Here is a 13713-nt window from a genome sequence, read left to right as displayed (position 1 = left end):
TCCTTCTCCATAAGATAACATTCAGCTCCTTTGTTTATTGGTCTTGCCTATGCTTTTGCTATAGCTTGCTTGTCCTGAATGGCAATTTTCTCTTCCTCCAAAATAAACCCATGTTTGCTGGTAAAGTAAATTTTATTTTTAAGGTGAACATTTTAAACAACTGGAACTAATAACTACACAAACTTTTTCATACCCAACATCATGAGTTCTATCCTGTAGATCCAATGGTCCCAATGCAGGAGTTTTCAGTTAAAAAATGACTGAATTATAAACAGCTGTGCTGTGCAAAATAAAGAAGTCAAAAGGAGCTACGTGACATTTGCATCCTCAGGAGAAGTATCTTTGAAGAGTCAAATGAACTAAGGTCTAACTCTAATTCTGCCATTTTCTTGACCTTGGCAAATTGCGTCATCTCTCTAGACCCTGGTTTCTTCCTTTTATCAAGTGGACCTAATGACGAGTGCCCACCACCTGGGGTGATTGTGCACTACACAGCAAAGCTTCAACACCCAGCAAACAATTAATGGTAGCCAGTAGTGACGTAAGTTGTAGTAGTGATGTGCTACCCCCAAGACCCATTAAGAAGGTTCTAGATCCTTCTCCCAGTCATCCCCTGATTTTTATCTTCGGTTCCCGAAACTTTTCCTCAAAATTAGTAATGATTATTCTAAAATGGATAATTAGACCTGCTGCCTTCCAATGAGGATTTAATAAGCTATTTATCGCCAAGTAATAGTTCAGTCTTCCTCAATACAAGAGAGAAGCACGCGTTTGTCCTGTGATAAGCTTCAGAAGATAAGTAGGGCAAGGAAACTGAGAGAAGGAAACAGTTTTTGCTAAGCTCTTTTGGACCCAGACTCAACAAAGTCAGGAGACCAAACACTTCTCTGAGATTTAAAGCTCTCTAATGGGCTAAAGCAAATTTTGTGGTTTAGGAGTATTGCAAAGAACAAGGCCTGTCAGGAGGACTAGCCAGGCTAATCACCCACAGACACTGAAGAGCACCGGGTACTCAGAGTACCCAGCCAGCTCCAGTACTGTGTGCCCCTGTCTACCCCTGAGGGTACGCTCTGAAGGAAGGGGTTCAACAGGTGACCTGTGGCCACCTCCACTAGTCTTTCACAGGATCGATGGACAGGAGAGGGTAGATTTTCTTGAAGAACTAAACTGGTCATAGTTAAGAAACAGGAGTGTTTGTGAGAGAGGAAGGAGGGAGAGTGCAGACTTCTGGACTGTGCCAGAAACATGAGGATGACTGCTCCCTTCTCTAGAGTTCAGTTTCATCATCAATGAATGAAAGGGCTCTGACCAGCTCATCAGAGATCCTTCCAGACTGACTCATGCCAAGTACATTCTCTCCAGCAAATCCAAGGAGAAAACCCTAACAAACAACCTCAAATTCACAGGGACTTGTAAACCAGCAGCTCCTGGTTTTTTGTGTGTGTTTGGGCAGCCGCAGAAATGACCATGCAGAGTCTTCCATTTGGTCTGAGAATCCTGAATCACCGCACAGGGAAAAGAAAAGGCATTTCCTTCCAGCATCAAGCTTTCCCTCCCATACATACTAACAGCAACACCCACTACTGCGGTGGGGAAGTTTCAGCCTGCCCGTAGTGGGACCAAGGCAAGCCCACGAAACACGCACACAGTCACTCCCAAACTTCCCTCTCACTCCCCAGGCTTAATCGCTGGAGAGGGCACAGACCTGGGGGAGCTGACTTGGGGGCTGGAGTGAGCCTGGAAACTAAAGGTAAAGACATGGGAACTAGTAACAACGTGATTCTGGCCCAAAGTAATTCGACCCATTATTGGTGTGTTAGCGGGGGAGGGCCAATCGGCGCGGTGGCAGTGGGCCCTGCCCCTGAAACCTGCCCGGGAACTCCCCTCCCCCCACCCACTCCTAGAGCAGGTATTCAGGGAGAAACCGCACAATGCGACCCAAGTGCGTCACGCCACAGAGATCCTAGCGGAGGAAGGGAATTGTCCCGGCGGGTTCACCAGTCCCTGAGTCACCCACCTAGGTGAGTGGCTGGAGCGGACCACTGGCTTCGGGACAGGTGCCGGTCAAACAAGACAATAGAGCCATCAGAAGGAAATGACAAGGGGTGAATAAGCCCAGATGTCGGGATAGGGACAGAAGAGGACAGACAGATGGAGAGCTGGAATGAGCGCAGAGAAGGGGTCGCACGGATCGACCCTGGCCCTGAAGAGAGCATACCCCAAATACACGCAGGGACCCATGTCCAGGTTCCCGGCGCAGCCACGATTAGGGATGGTCCCCTCCCTCCAGTCCGCCTGCCATCCCCGCTCCCGCTCCCGCTCCCGCACCGTGTTGTAGAACTCGGCGATGGCAGGCACGATGGTGTAGTTGTCCTCGCACCAATCCACCTCCGAGCTGCCGGCCCGCAGCTGGTCCCACCAGTGCGGGATGCTCATGGCCGCTGTGGGGCATTGGAGCAGCTGCTCCCGTAGCCGAAAAGAGCCCAGTGCTGTTGCTGGAAGCCGACTACTGCGGCCTCGGTTTTATAGACAACGAGTCAGCCGCCGGATGTGGCGCCTCCCCAGCCGGCCCCCAAGTGCTCAGCTCCGCCTGTCGGACGTGACTCACTCGTGGACCCCTCCCCCAGCTCCGCCCCCTGGAGGGGAAGGCTAGGGTACGAGCAGGCCACGCCCACCCTGGGGGTGGGATGCGTGTGGGAGGAGGGGCAGTCCGGAAGCGCGGACAGAGGTCCGGGCAAGTTCAGATACCCGTGCTACGGCAGGTGGCAGGAGCCCTGACGGTCGGCCCGGTGCCTGCCCATGCCTGCCCACGCCCACCTCCCCGGCTCAGACACACAGGCGCCACCACTCCCCGCCACCCACTGAAGGATCCAGGCCCCGGTGGACTCTCAAGGAGTTTGGCACTGATCTGGCCATGCCCTGCGTGGGACGCCGGTGCTCACACTCAAGAAAGAAAAGCCCTCAGTCCCTCTGAAGTCAGTGAGGGTTTGCTGAGCAGGACCCAGTGCCATGGGCTAGAGCAGGAAGACCTTACAGGGTGGAGTGGCCGGCTCGATGACCTTCCCCACCGTAGCCTCTCCCACCCACTGTTCAGTAGAGCACTTCTGCAATTTCCAGGATGCTCTTGGTCCCCCGGACTCCAGCCTTAGGGCTTTAATCTGGTCTTCAATTAAACACAGGGTGAAACTTTAGCCATGGCAACTCTCGGAGGACACGGTGTGGCAGGTATGACCTCTCCAGGACATCCAAAGTGCAAGAGATGATGACATATGTATAGCATTGATGATACACCAGGCACTGTTTGAGGAACTTCCATGTGTCCCTTACTTAACGTTCTCAGGGGGATCCTGCGAAGTGGGCTCTAGTGACAATGACATTCCAGCCAGTAAGGCAGAGCTAGAAATCAAACTCATGCAGGATGATCTCAGACTGGCTGGTAACTACATTGCTGCTGTAGTCTCTAAAGCCGCATCTGAACTCCCCAGGGACTGCCCTCTCCCCGCCAGACAGTCCAGGCAAACCCTGGCTGGCCTCCAGTGTCCATCAGCAAATACCCACACAGGCATTTGTAGGCCTCCCCAGATCTCCAGAAACTATAAGCCCCAACTCCTCTGTTGGTCTCCAGAAAAATCCAGCTTTCTTCCCCAGGGGGCAAATCACACTCCTTCATTCCTCGGTCCCAACTCTGTTCTCCTAGACAGCCGGTTCCACCATGCTGGAACGCAGGTTCACGGGTACCTTCTCCTTAGGTTGGAATGACTCAGGCCTGCAGGACACCAGGTGTGAGCTGGGGGTTGGGGGGAATATTCCTCACGGCCACAGAGGGCATTTAATCAGCTCATTTCCCCATGCCTCACAGCACTCCCAGTGGTCCAACACCAATTTTCCACATTGTACTCCTTCCAGCACTTAAGTGGAAATCTGTTGCCTGGGTGGCTCAGTAGGTTAAGCCTCTGCCTTTGGCTCAGGTCATGATCTCAGGGTTCTGGGATCAAGCCTTGCATCGGGCTCCCTCCTCAGCAATGAGTCTGCTTCTCCCTCTCCCTCTGCCTATGTTATCTCTCTCAAATAAATAATATCCACAAGGTAGAAACTCTCTTCCTGTGGACATGCCAACACAAATCCGCCTCTCTGGATCTCATTCTCTCCCCAGTGCACATCGGAGCTTTTCAGAGGCTGAATGGTGTCATTATCTCTGGCGGCTTATGGAATCTGTGCTTGCGTATTTTTTGGTATTAAAAGTCTCTTTAAATGTTGAATATGACGCCCAGTTGCCTCAATTGGTTAAGCATCTGCCTTCAGCTCAGATCATGATCTCAGAGTCCTGAGATCAAGCCCCATATCGGGCTCCCTGCTCATTGGGAGCTCTGATTCTCCTTCTGCCCCTCCCCACCTCTCTCTCTCTCTCTCTCACTTTGTCCCAAATAAATAAAATCTTTTAAAAAATTAAAATAAAAAAAATAAATGTTCAATATGAGAGGTGCCTGGGTGGCTCAGTCCATTAAGCATCCAACCCCTGGTTTGGGCTCAGGTCATGACTCAGGGTGGTGAGATCAAGCCCTACGTGGGGCTCAGTGCAGGATATGGAACCTGCTTAAGATTTCTCTCCCTCACCCTCTGCCCCTCCCCCCCCCAAGAACATGTGCACTCTCTCTCTTTCAAAAATTTTTTTGAATATGATAAATACTGATTGATATTACTACATGAAAGAATTTTAGGATCCTCAATCTTCAGTATAAAAGGAGTCCTCAGATCAAAAAGGTTGAGAACTGCTATTAGAAAAAAAGATATACCCAGTTAAACTCTTCATAAGGTTTTTAATCTTTTTGAACTTTTAAATATTTATTGAATGAGAGCTTTTAGACTTAGACATATTTCTATCGCTCTTGTGTGTACATAAAAAGGGAACACAACAAACTTATTAAAGACTTCTAATTTCTTCACACTCAGAATCTCTATTCTTTTACTTAGTCATTTTTCAACTGAGTCATTGCTGTCCTCATATTGTTAATTACCAGGCACTGGTGATGCAGCATTTCTTAACTACACTTCACTCCTGAATGCTTCCAAACCTAGGGTACATATTGTGATGCTAGCACATTCTTGATCTTACCTGGAGGTTGCAAGGAAAAGTGTTCAGACACTAGGCATCATGTTTCCTTTCCAGACAATCCTTAGGTGATCTGTTGACAGAAACATGGAGATTACAGCTGCCAAGTCATCCCACCAGGATTAACCACAGAGTTTGTGCGTGTTCAGGCAATGACAACACGTCTTGACCCCCACTTGGCCAACCGTGATTATAAGATGCCATTCACCGTAAGATGTATCTGGATTTCAGGATGTTACAATGCAAAACACTGTGACTTTTTAGCACCACTCAAATGTAGAATTCACTGGATATAAATCTTTCTTCTGCAGGTCCTGCTAGAGACTGATGAGTTTTCCTCCTACTTAGGAATTCTTACTGTCAATGACCATCCTAGTTTAAGATCAAAACCAACCACCTGGATTCTAATTACAAGTGCACAGAGAGACAGTGCTAAGCCTGAGGCTACTGGAGAACAACATCAGGGACACAAGGGACGTTTCTCCAAAGACACCAGTGTTGCTCTTCTTGGGAGTGTGTTAAAGTTTTTAGATGTTGTCATCGACTCTCCCCATTGTTGCCACTTTTTCAATGAATGTCATCTAGTAATTTAACATTAGGGCCTATCATTGGGTCATTAATTTTGAAATTGATTTATATTAACAATAGGCCTTCACAACTACCTTTAATAGTTGAATACAAAACTCTGAAATCATGTGTAAGCAGAGAGCTTGGGGAGAGCGCGTTGGGGGATGTGACCGCAGACAACAGGGCACTCCTGATTTCTGACAATGACTTTCTTGTGTGGCTTTGGATCTAAATATGAGTCCGTGATACAGATCCTTGAGGAGGGAAGTCAGGATGCCAGCATCTTCTCTTTTAACAGAGTTTTTAACTATGTTTATTTGGTCTAATATCTGATAATAAATATCCAGTTCAACTCGTTCTACAAGTGGAAAATATCAAGTCACAAAGTCTTCCTTGGAAAAAATTGCAGGCACCTGTGCCAATGAAGCACAAAGTGCATGATCAAGGGTGAAATTTTCTGCGTTTTCCTGTCTGGCCAGAGTTTCTCATCATGGTCTTGCTTGAGGCTCGTTGTTCAGGCCCGTGTCTCTCAAATGGCCATCCCCAGCCCAAGAGCCTCAGCATCATCTAGAAACTTCTTAGAAATGCAAATTTTTAGGTCCATACCCCAGACCTATTGACTCACAAACTCTGGAAGTGGATTCCAGCAATCTGAGGCTTAACAAACCCTCCAGGAGATTCCAACCCACACTCAAAGTGCAGAACCACTATTTGAGCCAATGTGTGCCAGGGCAAAACTCCACTGTGGACAGTAAGCTTTGGTTGCCTGAAAAAAATCAGTCAAATCCAAGCCAAGATTGCCACCACCAGTGAAAGGAAGGAGAAGACCAAAGCCCAAGAGAGACCGTCCTCTCTTTCCCCTGGTTAAGCATGAGGAAACCAGGGGGTAGAGTCTGCTTGCCCTCTTCAGTCAGGAGGGAAACGAGGAAATAAAGCAAGGGTTTTTTTTTGTTTTTTGTTTTTGTTTTAATCTAAGACAGAGTCTCCAGGCTCAGAATTGTGCAGAAAACAGGGACTCCCCAGGACCACACACTACTGTGGCCATGTCAGGAACGTGGCCATATTTGCTGTAGTTCACGGACAGACGGTCAGAGGCTACTTCCTGCCTTTGGCCCTGGGCCCCTCTCCTTTCTCTAATCTATACTGGAAAGCCACAAACAATTTGTTAGGACTGGGTATATATATAGCACAAGTCAGTCAATTCTGATTGGAAGGCTGAGGCTTTGGCCTATGCCCACAGTGCATGGAATTTGTTAACGTGGGTTTTGACGGCGCTTCTCAACAGAGAAGGTGTTAGTCTGTGAGAATTAGCTTGCAAGGGGACAAGGGTCCCCTTTTTGAGCACCTTTTGAGCAATTTTGAGCACCTGCTTTGTGCAAAGCCCCATATTAAATATTCTTCTTGGCCTCCTGCAGCTGAGTCTAGTAGAGGCCCACAAACCATCAGAGTACCACAAGATAACTGCTAAAATGGAGATGTGCGGATTAAATGGGGAAGTAAGGGGTGGGGGGGCTGGAGTCTGCACTGAGAGCCAATGTAGGCCCAGCAGAGGAGACCGCCTCAGAACGGAGGTGTACAAGATGAAGAGGATTTTACCAGGAACAGCAGTGCAGAAAGGGAATTCTAGGGAAGGAACAGCATGTGCAAAAGGATGAAAGTCTGAGGAAGCGTAATAATTCGGGAAACTTCAAATACTGTGTTTCAGCTGGAAAAGCGACAGACAGGGAAGTCAAGCTACAAGACTAATAGGTGATCTGAGGAGTACACAGATACCAGAAACAGCTGGTGAGGTCTTTCCACAATCCAGCTGACCCCGGCTAAAGCATGCTTTCATTCATTTACACGTAATTATGGAGTTCTTGTTATGTGCTTTAACACTTTTCTAGGGGCCAAGGCTAAAGTGGAGAGCGAAACAGATGCTGCCTCTGCCCTCATGGAGCTTGAAGTCTGGAAAGTGAGACACTGAATATTGCATAAATCATTAAAATGTGCTGCAAAGAAGTGCAGGTACCACGAGAGCGGACAGCAGTGGCTCTGACCTTGGCTGATGGTGTCAGGGAAGGCTTTCCCGGAGCAGGTGGTATTTACACTAGGAGAAGGGAAGTTTAAGGCAAGGGGAAAGGGAATTGAAAGAAGGGATGCAATCCAGATATAAAAAAAAAAGGAGCTGTGGGGCGCCTGTGTGGCTCAGTGGGTTGAGCCTCTGCCTTCGGCTCAGGTCACGATCTCAGGGTCCTGGGATCAAGTCCCGCATCGGGCTCTCTGCTCAGCAGGGAGCCTGCTTCCTCCTCTCTCTCTCTCTGCCTGCCTCTCTGCCTACTTGTGATCTCTCTCTGTCAAATAAATAAATAAAATCTTAAAAAAAAAAAAAAAGGAGTTGTGATAGATTGTGCTATTGATTCCGGATACTTGAACATACTTTCCTAACCCACTGTCATGGGACTTGGGACTTGACCTTGTCATTGGCTGTGACAAGAATGCGGGTGGAATGGCTGTGTTCCCTGGTTGCCAGAGGCTTTGAAATCCATCCCTAGTTCTGCCTTTCCTTGGTGGCCTGTGCCATATGCCTGATCTGGGTTGCTTCTTCAACCTTGGGTCCTGGAACGAAGAAGACACGTGGAGCAGAGCAGAACCGTGTCACCCCAGCTTAGAATGTCAGTCTGGTCGCTGAGATTTTGGGGGACTGTTTTTCACTCCGGCATAACCTAATGAAGGCTGACAATACGGGGAATTAATAGTTTAATTAGAGATAGGACATGAAAGAGGGGGGAAACAGAAGACCACTTCAAATAGTCTAGCCTGAACGCTCAGAAGATGGCCAGGTTACAAATCCAAAAGGGAGGCTCGGAGGAAAAATTATGATTGAGGCTTGACTTGTTGAGTTAAAGGCGCACGCAGGCTGAACCTCCGCGGAAGGTCTCTTCTCTCAGCAACTGAAAAGTCAAGTTGAAAGACCAAGGGCAGTGCAGGATTAGACAAAAAGATGAGCGAACACGATGAGCAAAGAGAGCCCTGAGAGCCCTTCGGGTAAATGCGCTCACGGGACAGGGCAGGACTAAGGAAAGGGGTGCTGGGTGGCAGGCATGACGCTGAGCCTTGGGGGTGGCCACAGTTATGGAGGCCTGAGTGACAGGAAGATGACAGTCCCGCAGACTTGAGCGACCGGTCCGGGCGAGAGAGAGGAGCAGGTGTGCCCGGTTAAGAAATAATAAATGATGTTGCCTCCCTGAAGGGGGGAAAAATGGAACATAAACCAAAATTCTGGCTCTCACTACCAGTTCCCAGGAGCTGAGTCACCTGGGGATCTTGTAAAAAGGTTAAACATGAGGGTTCTGATTTCGTAGGTCTGGAGCAGAGTCCAAGATCCTGCATTTCTCACGAACTCCTGAGTGATGCAGATGCCTGCTCCTCAACCTTTCGGCAGCGAGGCTGTGGAGAACAGAGGACAGGACAGCAAGCAGGCGCAATCAGTAAGATTTTGATTAAAGGACACTCTTCATGACCACCCAACATCTTAAGCAAAAGCCGGGGAAGAAACGTAAGGATTTCCTATAGAAGATGTGGAACAGGCGCCCTAGAAGGCTACTACCTTATGATTCCATCTTTATGACCTTCTAGAAAAGGCAAAACTAAGGAATAGAAAACAGATCTGTGGTTACTGGGGTAGTAGAGGGAGTTCACCACAAGGGGTATGGGAGAATTTGGGGAGGTGGCAGATTATTCTGTTTGTAATGTTTATATAACTGAATTCATAAAACCTCAGAACTATACAAAGGTACATTTTACCACATGTAAATGATACCTTAATAAACCTGACCATAGGGACGCCTGGCTGGCTCAGTAGGTTGAGCATCTGCCTTTGGCTCAGGTCAGGATCCCAGAGACCTGGAATCAAGCCCCACGTCCAGCTCTTTGCTCAGAGGGGAACCTACTTCTCCCACTCCTGCTGTATTTGTGCTCTCTCTCTCTCAAATAAATAATTAAAATCTTTAAAAAAAAAATAAACATAAGCCTGACTATAACCAAAAATAAAAAAGGAGGCATTGTTTAGAGATACATACTGAAATATTTACAGACCAAATATAGTCTCTCAGACTTGCTTTAAAATAATGCGGGAAAGGGGCACCCGGCTGACTCAGTTGGGAGACCATGCAACTCTTGATCTTGGGGTTGTGGGTTCGAGCCCCACGTTGGGTGTAGAGATTATTTAAATAAATTTTGTAAAAAAAGAAAGAATGGGGCCACCTGGGTGGCTCAGTGGATTAAGGGTCTGCCTTCAGTTCCCCCTGCTTGTGCTCTCTCTCTCCCTTTCTTTATCAGGTAAGTAAAATCTTTAAAAAAAAAAAAAAAGAATAGGGGAGGAAGTTGGTTTGAGGGTACAAATGGAGAAACGTTGACTTTAAGGGGATAACTGTTGAAACTTCGTGGTAGTCACAACAGTCTCTCTACTTTGTATGTCTTTAAAATTTTCCGTAATAAGTTTAAAAGCTAAAGAAGTAATGAATTTCACTAAATAGGGGGGTCCCCACAAGGGCCCATGTAGCCGAGAGCACCAGAAAGGTGGTGGTGAGGGAGGGCGAAGGACTCAAACTTAGCAATGGCTATCATTAAAGCAGCATTTCTGGCTGAACCTGTGGTTGTTACCTGTCCCCTTCATTCCAGAGGGCACATGATGGCAGGGAGTTACCCTCTCCTGAGAAAGCAAATGGCAAACGGCCAAGAGGGAATCCTCTCAGGCCTGTGTGTGAGAAGCCCTTTACTCCAGGAGCCGTTGGTAAACAAGCTCTCAGAAGCCTGGGCATGGGCCAGGTGGTACCGTGGCCACAGACTCTCTGGAACCAGGAAGCTGGAAAGGTCAGGGACTGGTTAGTGCCATGCCTCCGGGTCCTCTGAAACCTTAATTATGTTGTAGACGTCTTGATGTGAATTTCTTGGGGTTCAGTCCATTTGGAGTTTGCTCAGCTTCGGGAATCTGTAGGTTTATGTTTCTTACCACATTTGGGAACTTTCCAGCCATTATTTAAGTACTTCTTCGGTCTTGTTTCTCTCTCTTCTCCTTCCAGGACTCCAGCGACGTGAATATTAGATTTAGGGTTTGGGGGGGTTGTTGTTTTTTGGGGTCTTTGTTCTGGCTTGTTTTAGTTTGGTTTTTGGTAGTTCTCAGTTCCCTTAGACTCTGTTCATTCTTAAAAATCTATTTCATCTGTTGTTCACATTAGGTAATTTCTACCGTTCTATCTTCTAGTTCATTGGTTCATTTATCCCCTCCATTCTCCCAGCCAGCCCATCCTGTGAGCTTTTTATTTTGGTTATTGTATTTTTCAGTTCTAAGAAGTTCTTTATAGCTTGCATTACTTTGCTGAGATTTTTAGTTTTCTTGCTAAGTCCTTCTATGTTTTCATTTATTTCAAACATAGCCTTACTTGCTCACTTAAGTATTTGTATCATGGCTGTTTTGAAATGATTCTCAGATAGAGAGGGGTCTGGCTGGCTCAGTTGGTGGAGCAGCACATCACTCTTGATCTCAGAGTTGTAAGTTTGGGCCCCACATTGGGTATAGAGATCACATAAAATAAATAAAATAAAATCTTTTAAAAAATCATTGGTAATGTTAATCTCTCCATCATCTCTGCTTTAACAACTTTTTTTTTCTCACTTTGAGATCTTCCTCATTCTTGGTATGATGAGTGATTTTTTTAATCAAAGCCTCAGTATTTTTGTATTCTGTAAAGCTATGCATAATATAAATTACAAATCTTATCTAAACCTTCTGTCTTCTGCTGGCTTCCTCTGAAGGGGAAGGGGAGGTTCTACCAGGTGGAGATAGATAGCCAGATTGTCCAACTGACACCATTGGTAGAGGAGAGGAGACTCTTCTCTACCAATGGTAAGGGTGGAAGTTCAAGTTCTGCATATAGTCTCCACCGACTTCACAGGGGGTCGGGGAAGCTCTTGACCAGCCATCGGGGCAGGAAGTTCAACTCCCTACTAAGCTCTCTCTGACAGTCACCTGGTAGGATTGTTGGAAAACCTCTGAAGAGTCTCATAAGGGTGGAAGTCTAGGTTTCCACTCAGCCTTTGCTTGTGTGGTTGGGTTTGAGCCATAGTTTGTTTGTTTTTCCTGTGGTGTTTCACTGGAGTAGAATGTTTCCTCTAAATGTTTCTGGTCTGCTAGACTGTCCCTGTCTTGTTCTCTGAGGAAAGAAAACAAGCTCTTGTCGTGGAATTTTTGGTCTATACCTATTGGCATTTTGAGTGGCTGATTTCTCCAGTTCCAAGTCTGGGAGGTGTGAGCAAGAAGAAAGCGCAGAGAACTCCCGACCATATCATTCCTTGGGTCCTGAGGTCTCTAGCCAGCCTGCCTTCTTCTTTCCACCTTTCAAATGCTTGTTTTGTATACAACGTCCACAGTTTTAAGTTGTATTTAGCAGGAGGAATACGGAATGTAGGTCCCCTCCATATTCCTGGAACCGGAATTCTAGGGGAACAGATTTTTTAGAGCAAGCTAGTGGTCTCCCCAGATGAGCAGCTGAGACGGGGTGGAGAGAGAAGAAAGAAGAGGAGCAAGGACTGAGTTCAGAGGGTAAAGGAGGAGGAACTAGCCAGGCAGCAAGAAGGCACAGCTAGAGAAGTAGGAGGACAAGCAGACACACGTAAGATAGCTCTAGTCAACCACCATTTATTTTATTTCATTTTCAAAAATTTACTTGAGAGTGAGAGCAGGAACAAGGGGGGGGGGTAGAGCAGGGGGAGGGGTATAAGGGGAAGGGAGAAGCAGGGTTCCTGCTGAGAGACCCGTGCCAAAGTCAGACACTTAAGGGACTGAACCACCCAGGCGCCCCTAGTTTACCACCTTTTACACGATAGTGTAAGTGAACACAAAATCCAGACTGGAGCAGGTTTGAGAAAGAAGGGACGCAAAGTGAAAGAAGAAAGCTACCAAAGCTACGTATTGCATGACCCCAGCTACACAAAATGTCAGAATTGGCCAAGGTATAGTGACAGAAATCGATGAGTGGTTGCCTAGGGCTGGGGCGGTGGGGTAGTTTGGAAAAATAGAGATGGGAAATGACCATGTGGTATGGGGTTTCCTTTAGGGGTGAGAAAAATACTTCACAATTAGATTGTGGTGATAGCTGCACAACTCTGGGATATGTTGTTTTTTAAAATATTGAATTGCATACCTTAAATGGATGAAGTGTGCAGTATGTGAATATTTTCAATAAAGCTGTTTTAAGAAAAGGGAAAGGAGGGAGAAAAAAAAGGAAAGGCTACCCCTGGGAAAGCATGTGGAACTTTTATGCAACTTTTATGCTAATTTTCTTACAGAAACACTAATAATCCAATAGGAAAAAATGATAAAAGATGGAATAGAAGAATATATAAAGATGATTAATTCATAGTAACAGAGCTATAAATTATAACTGTTATAATTATAATTTTATAAATTACAACTACATTAAAATAACAGTTATTGGGGCGCCTGGTGGCTCAGTGGGTTAAGCCTCTGCCTTGCTCAGGTCATGATCTCAGGGTCCTGGGATGGAGCCCTGCATTGGGCTCTCTGCTCAGCGGGGAGCCTGCTTCCCCCCCCTCCCCCCCCCCCCCGCCTGCCTCTCTGCGTACTTGTGACTTCTGTCTGTCAAATAAATAAATAAAATCTTTAAAAAAAATAATAACCATATTGATACCCGGAAGAAAACAAGACTTGCAAGTAGGCATAGTAAACCTAATTTAATCTATAGCTACAAAGTTCTCTTAACCACAGCATTTACCTCTTGGGGGAGTCTTCCAGTCTTCAAAGGATAAACCCAAAGAGTGGGTAGAGTTAGTACATCATACACACAGAAGGCTGTCCTGGAAAAGTACAAAATGTGCGGCACAGACGGAAGAATCCTTGGGCGCCTTCACACCGCCTGTGAACTATGACTTCTGCCGCCTGGCTCTTGCTCCTGTCTGGCCATCCCGTTGCGTCTTGCTCTGCCGGTCAAGCCCGGAGCGGCTGTGCTTCCGACCAGAGGATCCGGAGGGACGCC

At 46.8% G+C, this 13713-nt stretch overlaps 1 protein-coding gene across 2 annotated transcripts in view; it reads right to left on the bottom strand.

The window, feature by feature from the left end:
* Positions 1–2550, bottom strand: part of ACER2 (alkaline ceramidase 2) — a 32229-nt gene extending 29679 nt beyond the window's left edge. The window contains exon 1 of one of the 2 annotated variants that reach the window (XM_047700084.1): positions 2329–2550. In XM_047700084.1, coding sequence (XP_047556040.1) covers positions 2329–2452 — 124 coding nt within the window. In that variant the 5' untranslated portion in view covers positions 2453–2550. The remainder of the gene's footprint in view (positions 1–2328) is intronic. The other variant, XM_047700083.1, reaches the window with a different exon arrangement.
* Positions 2551–13713: the final 11163 nt, after the last annotated feature.

This window comes from Lutra lutra, chromosome 13 (genome assembly GCF_902655055.1).
Source record: "Lutra lutra chromosome 13, mLutLut1.2, whole genome shotgun sequence".
NCBI classification, from domain to species: Eukaryota; Metazoa; Chordata; class Mammalia; order Carnivora; family Mustelidae; genus Lutra; species Lutra lutra.
The sequence above is the reverse complement of the archived record's forward strand: the minus strand, read 5'-3'. Positions and strand labels throughout refer to the sequence as shown.